The sequence below is a fragment of the Rutidosis leptorrhynchoides genome, chromosome 1, assembly GCF_046630445.1.
Source record: "Rutidosis leptorrhynchoides isolate AG116_Rl617_1_P2 chromosome 1, CSIRO_AGI_Rlap_v1, whole genome shotgun sequence".
Classification (NCBI taxonomy): Eukaryota; Viridiplantae; Streptophyta; class Magnoliopsida; order Asterales; family Asteraceae; genus Rutidosis; species Rutidosis leptorrhynchoides.
The window spans coordinates 63,824,067-63,850,167 of NC_092333.1; the positions used below are offsets into that span (position 1 = coordinate 63,824,067).

The window sequence follows — 26,101 nt, forward strand, 5'->3', positions numbered from 1 at the left end:
GCTAACCTAACCTATTGCTAGTAGCTTGATGACATATTTTTTTTCTTTTAAAACTAACATAAAGATACATCAGTAGGATATTAGAGCTACTGTTGTACCCATTTAGAGATAGAGCTGTAAGTTACATTATTTCAGCATTAATAAACCTTATAGTATTATCATTATTCATTATCATGTTATGTCTAGTGACTTGATAGTGGCGTGTTGTTTTGACTTGTTTTGTTTCGGGGTGTAGTACTCTGCTGTATCCGCTGTGCTTAACTTGTATTATTCTTTTATTATTTTTTAATAATATTCATCGGGGTAACCCATTACCCAAAAAACTTATTCATTATCATAATTACAACTTACAAGAATGATTATATTACAATTACAATACTAATAATTAACATAATTACAAGGAATGTTATGTATGGATGGTGTTGCTGTTATTTTCCCACGAGAACTTGTTCGCCTGTGTACACTACAATGAGGCTGGGTACTTTGTGAACTCCATTTGTCCACACTAATGACGCTCGTTCTATTGTGTAATGATTCAATTTTTTCCCCAGACAGTCACCTCAAATTCTTTCTTTTGGTTAACTGCCGAGAACTGTAGAACACTTAGATTAACTCTAATTTGAAGCTTCGAGTCGGTTCTTTCAACAGAGGCAACATAGGTTAACTTTGGTGGACCCACATTGATCACGTTCCTCGGGAAAGACACGGAAAACGAATATTTGGTATATGTTATCTGAATTGCGAGTATAGTTGATCTCTCTAAAATTCAACCTCAACGGGAAAGTAGTAGCATTTGCGGCTCCTGCAGTTCGTGATATGTTGCACCATATTTGTAAGTAGTCTTCAACAGATATCTCATAAACAAGGCCTGGATCTGTTGCCTTTGTGGGATCTATCTGCCCAGACCCAAATGAAAACTCGGCTTCAGACTTACAACCGTCACTGAATGCCCATACTATCACATACAAAATGAAACTTGCTTATCAGATTTGACTAATAAATGAAGTATCTTGATATGAAATTACCCAAAAAAAGACATCATTTTTTTTTCTTTCTGTTTCAATAGTTTATTACTGAATAAATGTTGCAATATCTGAAAATTATTTTCTTAGACATTTCAAAGAATCCTAGTCAGTCTATTCTCACAAATTTTATGTGGAAACTGTCGAAAAATCCACCAAAGTTACAACTAAACCTTAAGTTGCGAACGTATAAGCTTTATCTCGTGACCATTTGCACAAATCTATAAGTGATAATTAAATTCATACACAAGTTTTGTGTCAACCCCAAAGCATATCAAAGACGAGTTTCATTATAAATAACACAATAATAAAGTAACAAAACAACCAACATGCAATAATAAACCTTAATTACATTACAAAACATACTTGCCAACTTGGAATGTTCTTCGTAAGATTTGCAACAAAGTCGTTGAAGCTTCTTTTGTAGCTCCTTACGAGTGATTTTTTTTGCAAATGTAAATGATTTTTACATATTAGTAAAACCGAAAAAAATTTGGTGCACATTTTGAAATTCAAATCGTAGCACACCTGGGATGAACAATTTGTTTTATAATGTCAGCGTGATAGAGTGACGGTGAGTATCCGCCTTCAGGGATCCTATATAAACAATATAAACCTACAAAAGTGAAATATGCTGCTGCCGGTTAGCTCTTATATACTCCATAATATACTATATTGGGTACAGGATATGGCCCATACAATATTGACGCCTATACAAATATACAATATTGATTTGTGTGTCATTTTAACATAAGTACTCGTATCACTTTCTGCTATGGGATCTCTACTAATAGAGGCGGAGCCACATAATGTTTTCTGGTAGCCTGTTCCCCCATTCAACCTAGCAGCCCAACCCAACATCAAGTAAATTTCGGATCTTATTTAAGTATAACCAGCCCAAGTTATATAGCGACACCAGCTGTCCAGCTCAGCCATAGAGTGACACCAACCCAAGCCCAATATATATATATATATATATATATATATATATATATATATATATATATATATATATATATATATATATATATATATATATATATATATATATATGATGTTATGCGAGGTGTATATAAAATAGCTTTATTTTTACAACTAAATACTATTAAATACGATACAATTTTACACAAGATATTTATTTATTTATAGAATGGATATACTTAAACCTTGCTACAACACTTATAGGCAGTGTACCTAATCGTACAGTAGTGTAGTTTTTAGTAAGTCCGGTTCGTTCCACAGGAAAAATCTTTAAACAAAGCTTAACGCTATATTAGTTTTAATTTATAAAAATACAAATATATATAAGTAATATTATTATTATAAAGGGGGTTTTTACCGTTTAATGACCGGTTTGTCGATTTTAAAACTTAGTCGCAGATAAAACCTAATGTAAAATATTAAAAATAAATATAACTTAATTTAAAGCGTAAAGTAAATAACGATAATGAAATTGCGATAAATAAAAGTGCAATTAAATATAAAATAAAGGAAATTAAATATGAAATAAAATAATTATGCTTATTTAAACTTCCGTAATCATGATGTTTGACGTGTTGATTTTAGTTTTATGCCCATGGGTTAATTGTCCTTTGTCCTGGATTATTTAATATGTCCGTCTGGTTTTTGTCCATAACAGTCCATCAGTCATAAATATAAAGTGCGAGTGTCCTCGTCAAATTATCCTTATACCCGAAGTTAAATATTCCAACTAATTGGGGACTTAAACTGTAACAAGATTTTAATACTTTGTTTAATAATTATACCAGGTTATCCACTGCGTGTAACTCAAGGTTTTAATACTTTGTTATCAATTATGCCAAGTGTCCTTGTACATAATTTCACCCCTGTTTTAATAATTCCATAGACTATTAATCCATTCCCGTGTCCGGTTAAATGAACGATTATTCGTACATATAAATATCCCGCCCATCGTGTCCGATCGAGTGTATATGGTTATTTATAGGGACGTCCAATTATAAATCTTTATATTAAAATTAACAAACTATCATTTATTTAAACAAATATAAAACCCATTAATAGCCCATAGTCTAATTTCCACAAGTGTCATTCTTTTGTCCAAACCCCAATTATGGTATAAAGCCCAATTACCCAAATTTAAATATTTTTAGCCCAACATCATGATTACTTCGGATTAAATAAGCATAATAATAACTTAGCTACGAGACATTAATGTAAAAAGGTTGAACATAACTTACAATGATTAAAAATAGCGTAGCGTTACACGGACAGAATTTCGACTTACACCCTTACAACATTCGCTAACATACCCTTATTATTAGAAATTAAAATTAAAATTAAAATATAAATATAAATATAAATATAAATATAAATATAAATATATATATATATAAATATAAATATATATATATATATATATATATATATATATATATATATATATATATATATATATATATATATATATATATATATATATATACGTTTACATATAGATAGAGAGATTTAGGATATTTAAAACGGATCAAATGCGTTGGCTTTTATAGGCAGTTTCAGAATTTGGGGCTCCGCGAGTCGCGGCCCCTTTGCTCTTAGAACTCCGCGAGTCGCGGAGAGATCGGATCCAGCTCACACCTTTTGGATCTTTGTTTGCCGACGGATTTTAATAATATAAATATATAATTTATATAATTAATTATATATTATATTTATATACATAATTAATTTGTAACTTTCGGTCCGTTGCGTCGAGCGTTGAGAGTTGACTCATGTCCCGGTTCCGGATTTTCGAACGTCCTTGCGTACAATTTAATATCTTGTACTTTGCGTTTTGAATCTTGTACTCTTGTAATTTCGAGACGTTTCTTATCAATAATTGGAACCTCTTTGATTGTATTTTGTACTTTTGAGCTTTTTGGTCGTTTGCGTCTTCAATTCGTCGAATCTGTCTTTTGTCTTCACCTTTTATTATTTAAACGAATATCACTTGTAAATAGAACAATTGCAACTAAAAGCTTGTCTTTCTTGAGGGATACTGCTATGAAATATATGTTCGTTTTTAACATTATCAAATATTTCCACACTTGAGCGTTGCTTGTCCTCAAGCAATATAGTCTTGAAATACTAGAATCACTTCTTTATTCTTCACACTTTGTACATCAGTGATTTCTTTACAGCGGTATAAACAATGGTAATAACGATGTGGTATAGAGTCTCACATGACTTATGAAAATTTAGATCCATTAAGGAAATTGGATCTTTATGAAAACATTTGATCTTTTGAAAATTAAATCTAGCTTTTACCCTAGATAAGTTTTCTGGAATAACCATTCACCGGTGTTTGCAAAATATTTTTGTGGGTTTGGTGGGTTTCAGATTTGAAAATTTTAGCTCAAAACTTGTGGTTTTGTGTCACCGACTTGCTAACCTTGTATTGGGAAAGCAACACGTCCAGTATACTTGCTCCGTATATTACCTTTCGGCAAACTACCGTCCGGTTGTAAAGGAAAGCGTTGAAAGGCAATGTCCCCTGACATGCTTTTAATTATGGTCTATAACGTGTCGGACGCAATTACTATCCTTTGTAGGAGCAATAGTAAAGCTCACCCTTATGGTTTTTCGGTCTGGCACAAGGTCCTGTCTTTGACCATGCTATGCAACCACCGTTCTTACGGTTGACACCCGATTTGGTTCAGGTGACCTAATGAATTCCAGGTGAATTCCTAGGATTTTACGTTCAATGGTAATGAACGCATTGAAAATAGGTTTTCAGAAAACAAATCGGTTTTAATTTTATCAAAATATTTTCTCGTTCAAGCTCGAGTTTAGATATCATCGAATTCCATGAGTTTGAATTCTCAATCTCTAAGGTCAATCTCTAGGATTGAGTAATATCAGTCTTAAAAGCTGATTTTTGATCTTTTAAGGAGATTATCCTTTCTGGGGATCTGATTCATTAGTCTTATCCAGCTAATTTGCACGGCGTCCTCCCCATTTTACAAGACAGATCCTCTCATGGTTAGGATAAGTCTGACCACTTGGTGACCCTGTTTGAGGCTGAGGTCCGTGGATTTCCTGCTGATTTTAGATATGACTTTTCTAGATTTTTCGTCAACCTACAGCTGGTCTGGACGACAACTTCATGACCTAAATCAAGAAGCGCGTTTCTTTTTCGGAAGACTTTACTTCCTTTAAATGATAGAATTGATTCATCGTGTAGATCCATCTTTCTTTCAGTAAATCGGGTAAAACTTTTTAGTTTAGTCCAAAGCAAAAGTATTTTCAGTTATTTGTTACAGAAATATGTGACATATGTTTAAAATAACTTGGTAAATTTTCCCACACTTGGCTTTTATTTTCCTTTTTATTGTCCTCTATTCCATTTTAAATGAATTCTAACATTTTGGTTTGTTTCTCAATTTATGTCCTTTCCGAGGTAACAATAATTTCGGTGTTAACACCTAGTTTTATCGTTCATAAATATGTATAAACATGATTTTGAGTTCATTTAATTGAAAATTTTGAAAATTTTTACTAGAATTGGGTAGTCAGTATATAAGACTAGGGCTGTTCTTTATTATCAGAGATCACTAGATTCTAATACAACTACTGCTTTACTAGTATTTCTAATGGTAACCAAATTTTTACTAGAATTGGGTAGTCAGTATATAAGACTATGGCTGTTCTTTATTATCAGAGAGCACTAGATTCTAATACAACTACTGCTTCACTAGTATTTCTAATGGTAACCAAGTGTATAAAGTAAAAATTTTAAATTCCGAAAGAATTTAACCCCTTCCCACACTTAAGATCTAGCAATGCCCTCATTTGCAAGAAATCAGTAACAATTTAAATTATTGAGGGTGATTAGCGTAGAAAAATGATTAAATTTTACCAAAGTTTCCAAACATATTGTTGTTTGTGTTGAATGATAAATGGTGCACATCATTTGTTCATTCCGTCTTGTTGTTACATCACATTTATTTTTCATCTTGTCGTCAAAATTAGTAGCTTTTGCTGAACTTAATGCCAGTCTTTAAAAATGCGTTGTTTTACCCTGTTGTGTACATAAGATAAACTGCAAACATATATACATATTTTTGAAGTTTGGTATATTACCCCACATTCAAAAATTATTAAAATCTAATAATAAAAGTTAGAAAATTATAAAAACTATTACAATATCAACATAAGTGCTAAATGTAGTAACATTACAAAAATAAAATAAATAAAACTAAATAAACTAGGGTTGTTATTGATACCAGTAGGGGTTCCATGCATAACCGTATGTATTATAAAATGCTTCAGCTGGGTTATAAGTAGGATACGGTGGTTGGATTTCTATAGACCAGGGAGGAAATACAGGCTTTGGAGTAGGAATATAGTTTATACCTACATGTTGGCAATGAGCTATGATGTGATTTTGATGAACTTGCCAATCTTCAAATGCTCGATGTCTAGCATTTTCATACTCTTGTGAAGCTATAAACCTTTGCATTTCTGTCATTTCATTTCCCCCTCCCACATTGTTGGAAGCTTCAACGAGCCCAACACACCCACTATAGAGGACCTAGACTATACTAGACTCACTACACCAACACTTTGACGTTGGTTAGCCTTTAATTTTATAAATCCTTAGTGCACAATGTACTTAGGCGGCAGAGCCGACCATATAATAAGAACAACAAAAGTGCACTAAGAACTTAAACACAAACTAAGGCTTGATCGGGAAACTTAACAAAAACACTTATATTAAATTACAATTACAATATTACTTACAAGCTTTCTCTTCTCTACTTTCGCTAACTCACACTCTTCTTCTCTTCTTCACAACTCACTTCTTATTTCACTCTCGCAACTTCACACCTTACACAAATGAATCACCCACCTATATTTATACTACTCCATGGAAGTTTCTAGAAACTAGATATTTCCATGGATATATATAAATATCTAGATATTTTTATACATATAAATATCTAGATATTTCTTACACACATAAATATCTAGATTTTTCCTTACATTTTAATATCTAGATATTTTTCATATACATATTAATATCTAGATATTTTACCCATATACATTAACTAATTCCATATTATTCTAAATTTGCATTGTATTTTAACACTCCCCCTCAATGCAAATTTTCTTCCAACGATGTCTTGCAGACCATTCCAAGTGCTTCTCTGAATTTTGTAAACTTCGGTTTACTTAGGCTCTTGGTGAATATATCTGCAACCTGTTCATCTGTCTTTGTTGGCATCATCTTGATCTCCCCTTCAAGGATCTTCTCGCGAACATAGTGATAGTGCACTTCTATATGTTTTGTTCTCGCATGAAAGACTGGATTTTCTGCTAGACGTATAGCTGATAAGTTATCGCAGAAAAGCTTTACTTGATAATCTGTTGATTGATGAAGATCTTCCATTAGCTGCTTCAACCAAGTAATTTCTTGTGTTGCTGATGCTGCCGATCGATATTCTGCTTCGGTGCTTGATAAGGATACAGTTGGTTGTCTCTTGCTGCACCATGATATTACTCCCGATCCAAGACTAAACATGTATCCAGTTGTTGATCGTCGTGTATCATAGTCTCCAGCATAATCGGCGTCATAATATCCAGTCACGTGACATTCTTTTGTTCTCTTGTATAAAATACCAAAGTTAATAGTGCCTTTAACATACCTTAAGATGCGTCGTACAACATCAAGGTGAGGCTTCTTCGGATTGCTCATGTATCGACTAACCACTCCAACTGCATAAGATATGTCTGGCCGGTTTAGTGTGAGATAAATAAGACTTCCGACCATCTTTCGATACATGGTAACATCTTGAAGACTTTTTCCTTCATCTGCTCGTAGTTTTGTATTCGGATCCATCGGAGTTGAGATAGGTTTGCAATTAAGCATTCCGTACTTTTGTAAAAGATCTCGCGCATATTTCTGTTGTCCCAGAAATAATCCTTCTCTTTTCTGCTCTATTTCGAGTCCAAGAAAATGTTTGAGTTCTCCAAGCTCCTTTATATGAAATCTGATAGACAGATTCTCTCTTGTTCTTTGGATCTCCTCATAGTGATCTCCCGTGATGATTAAGTCATCCACATATACTAGCACTATGGCTAGTTTTCCTTGATCTTGTTTCACAAATAAACTAGAATCTGAAGTAGCAACTGTGAAACCACTTTGTACTAAGAACTCGCCAATCTTCCCGTACCAAGCTCTTGGAGCCTGCTTCAAGCTGTATAGTGCTTTCTTTAATTTGCAGACATGGTCAGGATGTGACTTGTTCTCAAAGCCTCTTGGTTGCTCCATATAAATTTCTTTGTCAAGTTCTCCATGTAAGAAAGCGTTCTTGACATCCATCTGCCACAGCTTCCAAGATTTGCTAGCGGCTAAAGCTAGTAGAGCTCGAATTGTTGTGATCTTCGCCACTGGACTAAACGTTTCTTCATAATCCAGCCCATATTGTTGAGAAAAACCTCTAGCAACAAGTCGAGCTTTATACCTTTCAATGGAGCCATCTGATCGAGTCTTCACCTTGTAAACCCATTTACAAGATATTGGTTTTACATCTTTTGGCTTTGGAACTAAACTCCATGTCTGGTTTTCTTTTAGTGCATTAATTTCTTCTTCCATCGCTTTCTGCCATTCTTGACTTTGTGCTGCTTCTTCATAAGTGGAAGGCTCAATAGGTATTGATTCATCCACATGAGCAGCATTGGCATACCTCGGATTAGGTTGCCTCGGCCTTGTTGATCTCCGTAATTCTTGCACATGCTCCTCGGCATCCATTTGGCTTGGACGAACCTCTTCGAATGTAGATTGATGTACCCCAGTTTTCCATGGACTCGTTTCCTTAGAGTACGATCCATCTCCTTCTTTAATTGGATCCGCTATGTGCTCTTTATGTTCTTCTTTCTCTTCTGGAACTTCTTCTAATCCATGAGATTCTGGAAGCTCTATCTTTTGAGGTGACCACCATGAAGAAGCTTCATCAAATACCACATTTCTTGAAGTATGACACTTCCCAGTATTTGGATCACAACATCTCCATCCTTTTCTTGATTCATAATAACCGACAAAAATGCACTGAATTGCCTTCTTATCAAATTTGCTTCGTAGATGATCTGGTACGAAGACGTAGCATACACATCCAAAAACCTTGAGATGCTTGACGGTTGGCTTGATCTTCCATAATCTTTCATATGGTGAAATATATCCCAACTTTGTTTGTGGGAGTCTGTTAATCACGTATGAAGCCGTCCTCATACATTCGGCCCAAAATTTTCCTGGTACATTCTTACCATGAAGCATACTTCGACAGGTTTCAGCAAGATGACGATTCTTACGTTCTGCCACTCCATTCTGTTGTGGAGTATTAGGGCAAGTTAATTGCCTTATGATCTTGTGCTTCTTAAGATAGATATTGAACTCGGTTGATAAATATTCTCCTCCATTATCTGTGCGTAAGCATCGAATCTTAGTATTGAGCTCACTTTCTACCTTGTTCTTGAACTCTTTAAACTTCAGAAAAGTCTCCGACTTCTCGATCATAAAGTAAACCCACACATATCTTGAGAAGTCATCAATGAATGTCACCATATATTTCATACCTCCAAGTGATGTTTGTTTCACTGGGCCGAAAACATCTGAGTGTATGAGCTCTAGTGGTGTCTTGGACTGATGCGCTGACTCCTTGAATGGCAATTGGTGAGCTTTGCCAAATTGACATCCAGCACATATTGTATCTGTTCGGATATCAATTTGAGGAAGCCCATTTACTATGCGTTTTACCATCATCTCCTTTAACTTGTTGTAGCCCACATGCCCAAGACGTTCATGCCAAAGATCAGCCGTCTCATTCTTTCGAGTCTTATCCACATATGCTGTTTCAGCAGATAGTACATAGACCGACTCTATTCTTCTTCCTTGCATAATTGGATTGCCAACCACCTTCACTCTCTTGAATACGGACACATCTTCTAGTCCAAAGAGCACATAGTTCCCTTCTGCTGTCAATTGTGGTACTGACAGTAAATTCTTCTTTAGGCCAGGGACAAGATACACCTTCTCGAGTTGGAGCTTATGAGAGCCTCCTTCATTTAAAATTATTGTCTTTCCAATGTGAGAAATAGATAACCTTGAATTGTCGGCTGTCAACGACTCTCTTTCCTTTGTAATCCTCCATTTCTTGCAGCTTTGTCCCATCGTTGGTCATATGATTTGAGCACCCAGAATCGATGATCCAATCATCTTTGTAGTTTATTTTTGACTTTAAAGTTGTTGTAAGAGCTTAATCATCTATGTCAGCTTCAACAAAGAGTCCAGCTTCTGCATCCCATGTTTCTACATTAATGGTTGCTTCGAATGTGACATCTTTCTTCTCATCTCTTGCAGCGGCCACATTTCCTTCGAAAGTTCGCCTTCTGGGGAATCTACAATCTCGAACAAAATGACCCTTCTTGCCACAATTGAAGCATTCACCATTCTTTCTCTTATCATTTTGCCCGTATTGTTGGCGATGATCTCTTCTTCCTTGTTGAGCTCCCCGAGCTCCCCCTGAAGTGTTGCCTTTTGACTTTGGGTGACTCTTCCATCTATATGTCTGACTTTCTTTCATCGCATCTTGTCTTCGAGATGTTGCTTTCTTCTTATTAGTGAAGAGTGCATCTTCTCCGTCTTTTATGGTTACTTCATTCATCTGCTTGGCTAATGCCTCTTGATTAGCCAATAAATTCTCCAGCTCTATTAATGATGGTTGAGTAGGCCATCCTCTCACAGCGGCTATAAATCCATTATACTCGGACCTTAAGCCGTGGATGATAATTCTCTTCATCCTTGCATCACTCACTTTCTCTTCAGGAGCAAGTTGAGATATCTCACGACAAATAGATTTCACCTTGGTGAAATACAGAGAAATAGATAGACTTCCTTGTGAGATACCTGCGAGCTCATTTTCCAAGAGCTGGAGGCGTGCTTCATTCTTCTTTGAAAATAACTTTTCAAAAGTTTCCCAAGCTGCCTTTGGTGTTTTCTCGTCACGGATGTGCTCCAATAGATCCTCCTCGATTGTAGTCTTCAATATAAATAAAGCCTTCCCGGCCTTGATGTTCCATTTTCTCAAGGCTTCGGCATTTTCTTTCGGTGGAGGCGTTGTGTCACTGCCAGCAACTATTTCCCATAAATCCTGTCCTTGTAGGTAGGATTCTATACAAGTCCGCCAATAACCATAGTTGTGGTTATTGAGACTCTTGATACCACTGCTCGTACTTGCAAGATCTGCCATCATGACGTTCAACGTCTAATAAGCTTGGTCCCTGACCGATGAGCTTTCACAGTTCCTAACTGTGCTCCGACAGAATCTCCCTTAGAGCCTTGGTGAAAACAAGTCGATGTAAACGTCCAACGTTTACCGATTTCCTCCACTAGAAATGATCCCGAACGACCCGCTCTGATACCAGTTGTTGGAAGCTTCAACGAGCCCAACACACCCACTATAGAGGACCTAGACTATACTAGACTCACTACACCAACACTTTGACGTTGGTTAGCCTTTAATTTTATAAATCCTTAGTGCACAATGTACTTAGGCGACAGTGTCGACCATATATCTTTAGGCGGTATAACCGACCATGTATTACTTAGGCGGCAGAGCCGACCATATAATAAGAACAACAAAAGTGCACTAAGAACTTAAACACAAACTAAGGCTTGATCGGGAAACTTAACAAAAACACTTATATTAAATTACAATTACAATATTACTTACAAGCTTTCTCTTCTCTACTTTCGCTAACTCACACTCTTCTTCTCTTCTTCACAACTCACTTCTTATTTCACTCTCACAACTTCACACCTTACACAAATGAATCACCCACCTATATTTATACTACTCCATGGAAGTTTCTAGAAACTAGATATTTCCATGGATATATATAAATATCTAGATATTTTTATACATATAAATATCGAGATATTTCTTACACACATAAATATCTAGATTTTTCCTTACATTTTAATATCTAGATATTTTTCATATACATATTAATATCTAGATATTTTACCCATATACATTAACTAATTCCATATTATTCTAAATTTGCATTGTATTTTAACACACATTACCTGGCTGTTGATTTCTTTCAACCTGTGGATGTCTTTCATTATATTGTACTGCGGCGTTATTTCGCCTCTTCAAAACCTTAGCACCATGATATACATTTAAACCAATTGTATCGTGGGGTTCTGGTTCTTCGATTAATAATCCCCCCGACTTATATTCACATCGAGATACTCAGCAATTAATGTAATAAATATACCACCTCCTATTATACTGTGCGGTCTCATCCCCCTAACCATAGCCGATAAATAATAACCCACACAATAAAGTATACTTACAGCGCTTTGTGGGTCTCGAATACACATGTGGTAAAATAAATCTTGTTCATTTACCTTTTCCTTAATTTTACCTCGTTGTGTAATCGAGTTCGCTAGAAACCTGTGAATTACTCTTAACTCAGCTCTATCTATATTCGTATAAGAGTAATTTCCCCTTTTAAATCGGTGATGGCTAGTCATTTGACTCCATACACCATGCGTATCAAAATTTTCATCAATCTTCCTACCATTTAATATCAACCCTTGACAATCGGCAGATGCTAGCTCCTCAGGCGTATATATACGTAAGGCCTGAGCCATGTCTAGTAGAGACATGTGGCGCATCGAACCTCCTAAAAAAAAATCTAATAAAAGTTCGATCGGTTAAAGTAGCTACCCGATCATTTATTTCTATACTACACAATAATTCTTCACACCATACTTTATCAATAATTCTTCACACCATATTTGAGTTGAATGCTTATGAACTTGGCGAATATTTTCGTATATGCTTATTTGAAAAAGTGTAGATTTGATAAAAATATGAAAATAAGCATAAGTTTGATATAAACTGAACATGTCATTGTAATTATTTTGATTGATGATTTTGCTGACGCTAATGCATATTTGGATGCACAAAAATTGTGTTTGATGTGCTTTGCAGACTGAAATGGGCGAATCTTCATCCCAAGCTCGCATTGCTCCTCCTGAGAATGCGGAACAACAGGATGTTGATAACTATTACAAACAAGATATACCTCATCCAGTTATGACATTTTCAGATATGCACGTGGAAGATTTGCACCCGAACTTGAGATTAGACAGACGTTGGATAGATTATCCAAAATACCAAAGGAGCTTGCACACTCTTCATTCTAAAGCTGTTGAAGTACCTAGGGTAATAGAATGGGAACCGTTAAAAGCTGTAGGATTGGCCGAACGGATTAGAGAATTACTTACACATAGGTATGGTAATTCTACTTTTAACAATTGGGTACGATTATTCAACATGCGTAGACCTGTATATAAAGTATGGTGTGAAGAATAATTGTGTAGTATAGAAATAAATGATCGGGTAGCTACTTTAACCGATCGAACTTTTATTAGATTTTTGTTAGGAGGTTCGATGCGCCACATGTCTCTACTAGACATGGCTCAGGCCTTACGTATATATACGCCTGAGGAGCTAGCATCTGCCGATTGTCAAGGGTTGATATTAAATGGTAGGAAGATTGATGAAAATTTTGATACACATGGTGTATGGAGTCAAATGACTAGCCATCACCAATTTAAAGGGAGAAATTACTCTTATACGGATATAGATAGAGCTGAGTTAAGAGTAATTCACAGGTTTCTAGCGAACTCGATTACACAGCGAGGTAAAAATAAGGAAAAGGTAAATGAGCAAGATTTATTTTACCACATGTGTATGTGTATTCGAGACCCACAAAGCGCTGTAAGTATACCTTATTGTATGGGTTATTATTTATCGGCTATGGTTAGGGGGATGAGACCGCACAGTATAATAAGAGGTGGTATATTTATTACATTAATTGCTGAGTATCTCGATGTGGATATAAGTCGGGGGGATTATTAATCGAAGAACCAGAACCCCACGATACAATTGGTTTAAATGTATATCATGGTGCTAAGGTTTTGAAGAGGCGAAATAACGCCGCAGTACAATATAATGGAAGACATCCACAGGTTGAAAGAAATCAACAGCCAGGTAATGTGGGAGGGGAAAATGAAATGACAGAAATGCAAAGGTTTATAGCTTCACAAGAGTATGAAAATGCTAGACATCGAGCATTTGAAGATTGGCAAGTTCATCAAAATCACATCATAGCTCATTGCCAACATGTAGGTAGAAACTATATTCCTACTCCAAAGCCTGTATTTCCTCCCTGGTCTATAGAAATCCAACCACCGTATCCTACTTATAACCCTGCTGAAGCATTTTATAACACATACGGTTATGCATAGAACCCCTACTGGTATCAGTAACAACCCTAGTTTATTTAATTTTATTTATTTTATTTTTGTAATGTTACTACATTTAGCACTTATGTTGATATTGTAATAGTTTTTATAATTTTCTAACTTTTATTATTAGATTTTAATAATTTTTGAATGTGGGGTAATATACCAAACTTCAAAAATATGTATATATGTTTGCAATTTATCTTATGTACACAACAGGGTAAAACAACGCATTTCAAAGACTGGCATTAAGTTCAGCAAAAGCTACTAATTTTGACGACAAGATGAAAAATAAATGTGATGTAACAACAAGACGGAATGAACAAATGATGTGCACCATTTATCATTCAACACAAACAACAATATGTTTGGAAACTTTGATAAAATTTAATCATTTTTCTACGCTAATCACCCTCAATAATTTAAATTGTTACTGATTTCTTGCAAATGAGGGCATTGCAAGATGTTAAGTGTGGGAAGGGGTTAAATTCTTTCGGATTTTAAAATTTTTACTTTATACACTTGGTTACCATTAGAAATATTAGTCAAGCAGTAGTTGTATTAGAATCTAGTGCTCTCTGATAATAAAGAACAGCCCTAGTCTTATATACTGACTACCCAATTCTAGTAAAATTTTTCAAAATTTTCAATTAAATGAACTCAAAATCATGTTTATACATATTTATGAACGATAAAATTAGGTGCTAACACCGAAATTATTGTTACCTCGGAAAGGACATAAATTGAGAAACAAACCAAAATGTTAGAATTCATTTAAAATGAAATAGAGGACAATAAAAAGGAAAATAAAAGCCAAGTGTGGGAAAATTTACCAAGTTATTTTAAACATATGTCACATATTTCTGTAACAAATAACTGAAAATACTTTTGCTTTGGACTAACTAAAAAGTTTTACCCGATTTACTGAAAGAAAGATGGATCTACACGATGAATCAATTCAATCATTTAAAGGAAGTAAAGTCTTCCGAAAAAGAAACACGCTTCTTGATTTAGGTCATGAAGTTGTCGTCCAGACCAGCTGTAGGTTGACGAAAAATCTAGAAAAGTCATCTCTAAAATCAGCAGGAAATCCACGGACCTCAGCATCAAACAGGGTCACCAAGTGGTCAGACTTATCCTAACCATGAGAGGATCTGTCTTGTAAAATAGGGAGGACGCCGTGCAAATTAGCTGGATAAGACTAATGAATCAGATTCCCAGAAAGGATAATCTCCTTAAAAGATCAAAAATCAGCTTTTAAGACTGATATTACTCAATCCTAGAGATTGACCTTAAAGATTGAGAATTCAAACTCATGGAATTCGATATCTAAACTCGAGCTTGAACGAGAAAATATTTTGATCAAATTAAAACCGATTTATTTTCTGAAAACCTATTTTCAATGCGTTCATTACCATTGAACGTAAAATCCTAGGAATTCACCTGGAATTCATTAGGTCACCTGAACCAAATCGGGTGTCAACCGTAAGAACGGTGGTTGCATAGCATGGTCAAAGACAGGACCTTGTGCCAGACCGAAAAACCATAAGGGTGAGCTTTACTATTGCTCCTACAAAGGATAGTAATTGCGTCCGACACGTTATAGACCATAATTAAAAGCATATCAGGGGACATTGCCTTTCAACGCTTTCCTTTACAACCGGACGGTAGTTTGCCGAAAGGTAATATATGGAGCAAGTATACTGGACGTGTTGCTTTCCCAATACAAGGTTAGCAAGTAGGTGACACAAAACCACAAGTTTTGAGCTAAAATTTTCAAATCTGAAACCCACCAAACCCACAAAAATATTTTGCAAACACCGGTGAATGGTTATTCCAGAAAACTTATCTAGGGTAAAAGCTAGATTTAATTTTCAAAAGATCAAATGTTTTCATAAAGATCCAATTTCCTTAATGGATCTAAATTTTCATAAGTCATGTGAGACTCTAAACCACATCGCTACTACCATTGTTTATACCGCCGTAAAGAAATCACTGATGTACAAAGTGTGAAGAATAAAGAAGTGATTCTAGTATTTCAAGACTATATTGCTTGAGGACAAGCAACGCTCAAGTGTGGGAATATTTGATAATGTTAAAAACGAACATATATTTCATAGCAGTATCCCTCAAGAAAGACAAGCTTTTAGTTGCAATTGTTCTATTTACAAGTAATATTCGTTTAAATAATAAAAGGTGAAGACAAAAGACAGATTCGACGAATTGAAGACGCAAACGACCAAAAAGCTCAAATGTACAAAATACAATCAAAGAGGTTCCAATTATTGATAAGAAACGTCTCGAAATTACAAGAGTACAAGATTCAAAACGCAAAGTACAAGATATTAAATTGTACGCAAGGACGTTCGAAAATCCGGAACCGGGACATGAGTCAACTCTCAACGCTCGACGCAACGGACCGAAAGTTACAAATTAATTATGTATATAAATATAATATAATATATAATTAATTATATAAATTATATATTTATATTATATTTATATTATTAAAATCCGTCGGCAAACAAAGATCCAAAAGGTGTGAGCTGGATCCGATCTCTCCACGACTCGCGGAGCCCCAAATTCTGAAACTGCCTATAAAAGCCAACGCATTTGATCCGTTTTAAATATCCTAAATCTCTCTATCTATATGTAAACGTATATATATATATATTTAAATTTTAATTTTAATTTTAATTTTAAATTTTAATTTCTAATAATAAGGGTATGTTAGCGAATGTTGTAAGGGTGTAAGTCGAAATTATGTCTGTGTAACGCTACGCTATTTTTAATCATTGTAAGTTATGTTCAACCTTTTTACATTAATGCCTCGTAGCTAAGTTATTATTATACTTATTTAATCCGAAGTAATCATGATGTTGGGCTAAAAATATTTAAATTTGGGTAATTGGGCTTTATACCATAATTGGTGTTTGGACAAAAGAACGACACTTGTGAAAATTAGACCATGGGCTATTAATGGGCTTTATATTTGTTTAACTAAATGATAGTTTGTTAATTTTAATATAAAGATTTATAATTGGACGTCCCTATAAATAACCATATACACTCGATCGGACACGATGGGCGGGATATTTATATGTACGAATAATCGTTCATTTAACCGAACACGGGAATGGATTAATAGTCTATGGAATTATTAAAACAGGGGTGAAATTATGTACAAGACACTTGGCATAATTGATAACAAAGTATTAAAACCTTGGGTTACACGCAGTCGATAACCTGGTGTAATTATTAAACAAAGTATTAAAATCTTGTTACAGTTTAAGTCCCCAATTAGTTGGAATATTTAATTTCGGGTATAAGGATAATTTGACGAGGACACTCGCACTTTATATTTATGACTGATGGACTGTTATGGACAAAAACCAGACGGACATATTAAATAATCCAGGACAAAGGACAATTAATCCATGGGCATAAAACTAAAATCAACACGTCAAACATCATGATTACGGAAGTTTAAATAAGCATAATTATTTTATTTCATATTTAATTTCCTTTATTTTATATTTAATTGCACTTTTATTTATCGCACTTTTATTTATTGTTATTGTATTTAATTGCACTTTTAATTATCGTACTTTTTAATTATTGCAAGTTTATTTTATCGCACTTTTATTTATCGCAATTTTATTATCGTTATTTACTTTACGCTTTAAATTAAGTTATATTTATTTTTAATATTTTACATTAGATTTTAACTGCGACTAAGTTTTAAAATCGACAAACCGGTCATTAAACGGTAAAAACCCCCCCTTTATAATAATAATATTACTTATATATATATTTGTATTTTTAGAAATTAAAACTAATATAGCGTTAAGCTTTGTTTAAAGATTTTCCCTGTGGAACGAACCGGACTTACTAAAAACTACACTACTGTACGATTAGGTACACTGTCTATAAGTGTTGTAGCAAGGTTTAAGTATATCCATTCTATAAATAAATAAATATCTTGTGTAAAATTGTATCGTATTTAATAGTATTTAGTTGTAAAAATAAAGCTATTTTATATACACCTCGCATAACATCAAGTATTTTCGGATTAAATGGTGTTTAGGTGTAGAAATTTACCGTTTTCCTTGAGTAATTCCTTGATAGCATCCTTCTCAACATGATTTTGTGAAAGATTTGATGAAAAATGGTGAAAAAATACGATTTTTGTGTGTGTTTTTGGGTGTATTTTCGCATTTTTTGAGTTTGGTTGTGTGTAAACTGATCTGTTCGTCTATTTATATATTTTTTTCTGGAATTTGCAGACTCCGTGAGTTGCGGTACTTACCTCTTTCAAACTCCGAGAGTCGCGGCTCTCTTTTTTTTTTTATAATCCTTAACTTATAAAACAAATATAAAATAAATTTAAAATTTTGTTTTCCTTGGTTTTTAGGACGAGGTCGTTTCGGAACGGTGTCCTAGGCCGTCCCTCGGCAAAATTTTAAATTTTGTCATTCTTTAAGCGTCGTTTTAAAAGCAAAGATTTTTGAGTTTTTTAATTTTTTTTTTTTTTTGCATACATTAAGTCAATAAGATTAAAAATAATGATAATAAAATTTCTCGTCCCGCCCTCGGGTAAAGCAATTTCAGCTCAACGGCCTAGTCTTCAACTTACGACGAATTTTAAAATATCATATTTTTAACTTAATGAAATAAAGTAAATTTTTATTTTTAAATTCACACAAACTTAAATTTAAAATGCATAAAATTCAAAATTAATATTAAATATTAAAAATTAAAAATGCATTATATCATTGATATTTTTATACATTAATTTTATAAACTTATATTGAATATTAATTTATAAAATATTTAAAAACTTAAAGATATTTATTTAAAAAGATTTATAATATTAATTTAATATTTATATATTAATTTCAAAATAAGGTAAAAATAAAATTAAAAATCTTTTTGGTCTTTTATCCCACTTTAATTAATCAAATATTATCAAAAATATACGCCCCTCTTTTCGGTAAAGTAATTTCGGTTCATTGACCTAATTTAACTCATGACGAATTTTTGAAATATTTTGGGTTGATTGATTAAAGATATTTATACCTTAAGAATAAACGTTAAATTTCGCAGTGATGTAATAAATTTTTGAATGATATCAATAATTTCGGTCGCAAGACCTAATTTTATAGAATACCAATTTAATACTTTATAGCGAACAAATTAGCGTTTATTATCAAAAGGTTAAAAATAAAAATAAAAATAAAAACTGTACAGACTTACCTGTGAGATAGTATTCTTAGTGATATGCTCTAGCCCACTCATAAGATAGTCGGACTAATTGATTTTCCACGGCTACATAGGCGTAACCTCGAGCATTCAGTGTTTTTTCTTCTAAACATATGAACGGTCCATCTCTGCATAAAGTAACAAATTCGGTGTTTGAATAGGTTTGATTATTTGAACATTTACCTTCGTGTGATCATTTTCCGCATTTGTGACATTTTTCAAGGTGTCGTGCTCTTCTTTTCGCTGCGGATTTTGATTTTCCTTTACCAAATTTTAATTTATTATTTTCGCATCTGGATTCTTTTCTTACTCCGTCCAATTTTTCTCTGATTACTGATACCAGTTCACTCGGAAGTGTGTCATTATTACGTTTAGTAATCAAAGCGTGTAGCATTAGACCATGGTTTAGTTCACAGGAAGTCTTCATTTCGTAAAAACCTAAAAAAAATAAAAATTCAGAATGGGGGGAGAAGACTAGTTCTTTAGGGTCTACTAGGGAAAGACCATTCGGGTTCCATTTTCGAGAACTACACGAAAACAGAAAATCTAACTCTAACAGAAATACATATTATCTTTTAAAGACTTGATTCTCCCCACACTTAGTTAGCTGTGGTATCGAAATTGTGATTAACTTCATTGTCAATTTCCATCGGACTATCTATGTAATGTTCAACTCTGTGACCATTAACCTTAAATTCAATCCCATTTGAATTTATTAATTCTACTGTTCCGAATGGGAAAACTCTTTTGACTATGAATGGTCCAGACCATCTTGATTTCAATTTTCCAGGAAATAGCTTGAATCGTGAATTGAAAAGAAGAACTCTGTCTCCTTCTTTAAATTCTTTTGAACTTCTGATTCTTTTATCATGCCATTTCTTCGTTCTTTCCTTATAGATTAACGAATTTTCGTATGCTTTTTGTCTTAATTCTTCTAATTCGTTTAGTTGACTTAACCGTAGACGTCCAGCTTCATGTAAGTCAAGATTACATGTCTTCAAAGCCCAAAATGCTTTGCGTTCAATTTCTACTGGAAGATGACATGCTTTTCCATAAACGAGTCTAAAAGGTGTGCTTCCAATTGGAGTTTTGTAGGCTGTTCTAAAAGCCCAGAGTGCATCCTCCAACTTAATGGACCATTCCTTCAGATTTGATCCTACGGTTTTCTCTAAAATACGTTTTAAAGCTCGGTTGATATTTTCAACTTGTCCACTTGTCTGTGGATGATATGCGGTGGAGATTTTATGAGTTACTCCATATCTTTTAAGAACTTTCTCAAGTTGATTATTACAAAAATGAGTTCCCCGATCACTTATTAAAGCTTTCGGTGTTCCAAACCTTGCATAAAGACGTTTTAAAAAGTTGACTACAACTCGTGCATCGTTAGTTGGGAGAGCTTGTGCTTCCGCCCATTTAGATACATAATCAATGGCAACGAGAATGTAAAGATTATTATGAGATTTTGGAAATGGACCCATAAAGTCAATACCCCAAATGTCAAATACTTCACATACTTGAATGACATTTTGTGGCATTTCATCACGTTGACTTATTTTTCCGGCCCTTTGACAAGCATCACAGGATTTGCAAAGAAGGTGTGCGTCTTTGTAAATTGTAGGCCAATAGAATCCAGTATCGTAAACTTTTCTTTCTGTGAGTTGAGGCCCATAATGCCCTCTTGTTGGTCCTGTGTGACAATGGTTTAAGATTTTACTAGCTTCATCTCCGAATACACATCGGCGTATTATTCCATCGGGACAACTTTTAAACAAATGTGGATCTTCCCAGAAATAGTGTTTTATATCACTAAAGAATTTCTTTCGTTTTTGGTACGATAATCCTTTTTCAAGGAATCCACATACTAAGTAGTTTGCATAGTCTGCAAACCATGGAATTTCATTATAATCTATCTTCAATAGATATTCATCAGGAAAGTTGTCTTGTATAGCCGATTCATTTAGAACTTCTAATTCAGGATTTTCAAGACGAGAAAGATGATCAGCGGCGAGATTTTCTGCTCCTCTTTTATCTCGGATTTCAATATCAAACTCTTGTAAGAGTAAGATCCAACGGATTAATCGTGGTTTGGCATCTTGTTTCGAAAATAGGTATCTAAGAGCAGAATGGTCGGTATAGACCACCGTTTTAGCTAGAACGAGATATGATCGAAATTTGTCAAAAGCAAAGACAATAGCAAGGAGTTCTTTTTCAGTAGTTGTGTAATTCGTTTGTGCTCCTTGTAACGTCTTACTAGCATAATATATAGGTTGAAATCGTTTTTCAATCCTTTGTCCTAAAACGGCTCCCATTGCAAAATCACTTGCATCGCACATTAGTTCAAACGGTAGATTCCAATTTGGAGTTATCATGATCGGCGCATTAGTGAGTTTCTCTTTAAGAATATTAAAAGATTTGATACATTCATCTGAAAAGATGAATGGAGCATCCTTTTCTAGGAGTTTATTCATAGGAGTGGCAATTTTAGAAAAATCTTTTATGAAACGTCGGTAAAAACCGGCATGCCCTAGAAAACTCCTAACTCCTCTAACATTGGTGGGATGTGGAAGTTTAGCAATTACATCTACTTTAGCTCTATCCACTTCAATTCCTTCCTTTGAGATTTTATGACCAAGAACGATGCCTTCTTTAACCATGAAATGGCATTTCTCCCAATTAACAACTAGATTTGATTGTTCGTATCTAATAAGCATTCGTTCAAGATTAGCTAGACATGTTTCAAAAGTATCACCGAAGACTGAAAAGTCATCCATGAAAACTTCCATGCATTCTTCTATCATGTCATGAAAAATCGCCATCATGCACCTTTGAAAGGTTGCAGGGGCATTGCAAAATCCAAATGGCATGCGTTTGTAAGCAAAAGTACCATAAGGGCATGTGAATGTGGTTTTCTCTTGGTCTTCGGGTGCTATTGGAATTTGAAAATATCCGGAAAAACCATCAAGAAAACAATAGTAACTATTTCCGGCTAATCTTTCCAACATTTGATCAATAAAAGGTAAGGGAAAGTGATCTTTTCTGGTGGCGTCATTTAATTTTCTATAATCAATACAAACACGCCATCATGTTACAGTCCTAGTAGGAATAAGCTCATTTTTTTCATTTGTGATGACAGTCATGCCACCCTTCTTAGGTACGCATTGAACTGGGCTTACCCATGGACTATCAGAAATTGGATAAATTAAACCTGCATCTAGCAGATTAATAATTTCTTTCTCAACAACATCTTGCATATAAGGATTTAGTCTTAGTTGGCGTTGCACATACGTTTTATGACCTTCTTCCATAAGGAATTTATGTATGCAATACGAAGGACTTATTCCTTTAATATCATGAATCTTCCATGCAATAGCTGGTTTATGAGCTTTCAACACAGAAATGAGTTGTGATTTCTCATTTTCAGTAAGAGAAGACGATATTATTACAGGCAATTCAGATTCACCATGTAAATAAGCGTATTCCAAATGGTTTGGAAGTGGCTTTAACTCTAATGTCGGAAGTTCTTCTATCGATGATTTATATCGATATCTGTCTTCTTCTTTTAGCATTTGAATTTCTTCTGTTGTTGGTTCATATCCATTAGCCATTAGTGTAGCTAACATTTCAGTTTCATCAATTGGTTCAGTTCCTTCTCCTAAAGAACATTCTCCTGTTCCTTGTAATTCTGGAAATTCTTCTAATAATTCTGCATGTGAATCTATAGTTTGAATATAATAGCATGTATCATCTGCAGATTGCGGTTGTTGCATTGCTCTATCAACTGAAAAGGTAACACTCTCATCCTCTATACTTAGGGTCAGTTTCTTACCGAACACGTCTATCATTTCTTTAGCCGTGTGTAAGAATGGTCTTCCTAATATGAGAGGAACTTGAGAATCTTCTTCCATATCCAGAACAACAAAATCTACTGGAAATACTAAAGTACCAACTTTAACTAGCATGTTCTCCATTATCCCTCTAGGATATTTTATTGATCGATCGGCTAGTTGTATGCTTATTCTTGTTGGTTTCAATTCTCCAAGGTCTGGTTTAGTGTATAGTGAATATGGCATTAAATTTATACTAGCACCTAAGTCTGTCAATGCTTCTATTGAACTAAGACTACCAAGAAAACATGGAATTGTGAAACTTCCTGGATCAGATAATTTTTCTGGTATCTAATTCAACAGCACTGCAGAACAATTAGCATTCATAGTTACGGCCGAGAGTTCTTCCATTTTCTTTCTATTTGAGATTAGATCTTTCAAGAATTTAGCATATCTAGGTATTCCTGAAATTACATCAATGAAAGAAAGATTTACATTTATCTGTTTAAACATATCCAAGAATTTGGATTGCTCGGCTTTAAGTTTCTCTTTTTTCATTTTACTCGGGTAAGGAAGTGGTGGTTGGTATGGTTTAACATAAGGTTTAGCCTTAACTGTGTTATCTTCATTAACCTTTTCAACTACCGGTTCTTTTTCCTTATCTTGTTCAGGTTGTTGTTCTTGTGGAGTAGGAATAGCTTCATCAGAAATTACAGGTATTTCAGGTGGTTTAAGTGTTGTACCACTTCTTGTGGTAATGGCTTTAGTTGTTTCATTCTGGGGGTTAGCATTTGTATCACTAGGTAAACTTCCCGATTTTCTTTCACCTATTAACCTTGCTAGGTTACTTACTTCTTGTTCTAAATTTTGAATAGAAGCTTGTTGATTTCTAAATGCTTGAGCATTTTGTTCATTGGTTTGTTTCTGAGATGTGAAAAACTGCGTTTGAGTTTCAACTAGCTTCGTCATCATATCTTCTAAATTCGGCTTTTTATCATCGGTTTGTGGTGGTTTGTTTTGAAAATTAGGTCTTTGCTGATTGTAAGTATTATTGGATACTTGTTGATTGTTTGGACCTTGTTGGTTGTTGTATGGAACATTTCGGTTATAATTCTGGTTTTGATTGTAAATCGGTCTTGTCGGTTGATAATTATTTCCAGGCCTTTGGTTTATGTATGAAATATTCTCTCTTTGTTCCATTGTTAGTTTAATACTGAGACAATCTTTTGTCAAATGTGGTCCTCCACACTACTCAAAACTAATTCGTATTGAGTGGATATCTTTAGTCATCTTTTCCATTCGTCTCTCGACAGTATCTATCTTTGCGAAAATGGAATCTAAGTCATGGCTAGAATCGGCTCTAGCTGCTTTAGATGATCTAACGATATCTTTTTCTTGGTTCCACTCATGTGAGTGGGAAGCAGTGTTATCAATAATTTTGTAAGCATCAGTTTCTGTTTTCTTCATAATAGAACCACCAGCTGCTATATCGATGTCTTTCCTTGTAGTGATGTCGCATCCTTGGTAGAATATTTGTACTATTTGACAGGTGTCTAAACCATGTTGCGGACATCCTCTTAATAACTTTCCAAATCTTGTCTACGCCTCATATAGAGTTTCATTTGGCTTCTGTGTGAACGTAACAATTTCTCCTTGAAGTCTTACAGCTTTAGATGCCGGAAAGAATTGTTTAAGAAATTTTTCAACTAAAACATCCCATGTATCAATCGCCCCTTTAGGTAACGATTCCAACCAATCTTTGGCTTCTCCCTTTAAAGTCCAGGGAAATAACATGAGATATATCTGTTCATCCTCAACTTCTCTTATTTTAAATAGTGTGCAGATCCTATTAAAGGTACGAAGATGTTCATTTGGATCTTCCTTCGGCGCACCACTAAATTGGCATTGATTAGTCACCATATGTAGAATTTGTCCTTTGATTTCATAATCTGGCGCATTAATGTCAGGATGAGAAATTGCGTGACCTTGGCCAGTGCGTTTAGCTCTCATTCGATCTTCCATACTTAGAGGTTCCAGATTTTCCATGATCGAATTGTTGAATCTGAATCACTAGAGGATTCTGATTTAATGGTTCGTTCCTCAACAATCTCTGTTTGAATGATTGGTGGTTCCGGAGGAAAGATTAGTGGTTCAGGATCTATGAATTGTCCCTGAATATTCTCCGGATTCTCAATTGTGAGATCGGGTTCAAAAAATGGATTATCGGAAATTTGAATTGGAGTAACTGGTCGACTGGATGACGATTCTAAAGGAAAATCAACGGCGATAGGTGGTGAACGTACAAAAGGTGGTGAACGTACAAAAGGTGGTGAACGTCTTGCTCGGTGCATTCACTGAATATCCTATTAGTTTTTAAAAGGAAAGAAAAATTATATAAGTTATCCAATTAATAGACTTTTCTGATTTTGCCCACGTTTCGAATAGCCAAAAGATGCAGCAGAGGGGCAGGATTCGTTTGGTCTCAATATAATTGAGTACTGTTTGGCTCCAATAACCCGGTCCACGTACAAATCCAACTATTACTACGAACCAAGAAATTTTGATGTCTATTAATTTAACCACTTAAAATAAATTTTCGTAATTTTAAGAAGTTTTAGATAAGAAATAGAGAAAATTCTAAGTCCTAAAAACTA

The 26,101-nt window shown here is 34.4% G+C and overlaps 1 protein-coding gene across 1 annotated transcript in view; it reads right to left on the reverse strand.

The window, feature by feature from the left end:
- Window positions 1–305: 305 nt before the first annotated feature.
- LOC139860906 (uncharacterized) overlaps window positions 306–26,101 on the reverse strand; it is a 30,736-nt gene continuing 4,940 nt past the window's right edge. The window contains exons 2-4 of the mRNA XM_071849363.1: window positions 1,551–1,638; window positions 1,389–1,477; window positions 306–955 (exon numbers count right to left, since the gene is read on the reverse strand). Of these exons, the coding sequence (XP_071705464.1) occupies window positions 642–955; window positions 1,389–1,477; window positions 1,551–1,638 (491 nt within the window). The 3' untranslated portion in view covers window positions 306–641. The remainder of the gene's footprint in view (window positions 956–1,388; window positions 1,478–1,550; window positions 1,639–26,101) is intronic.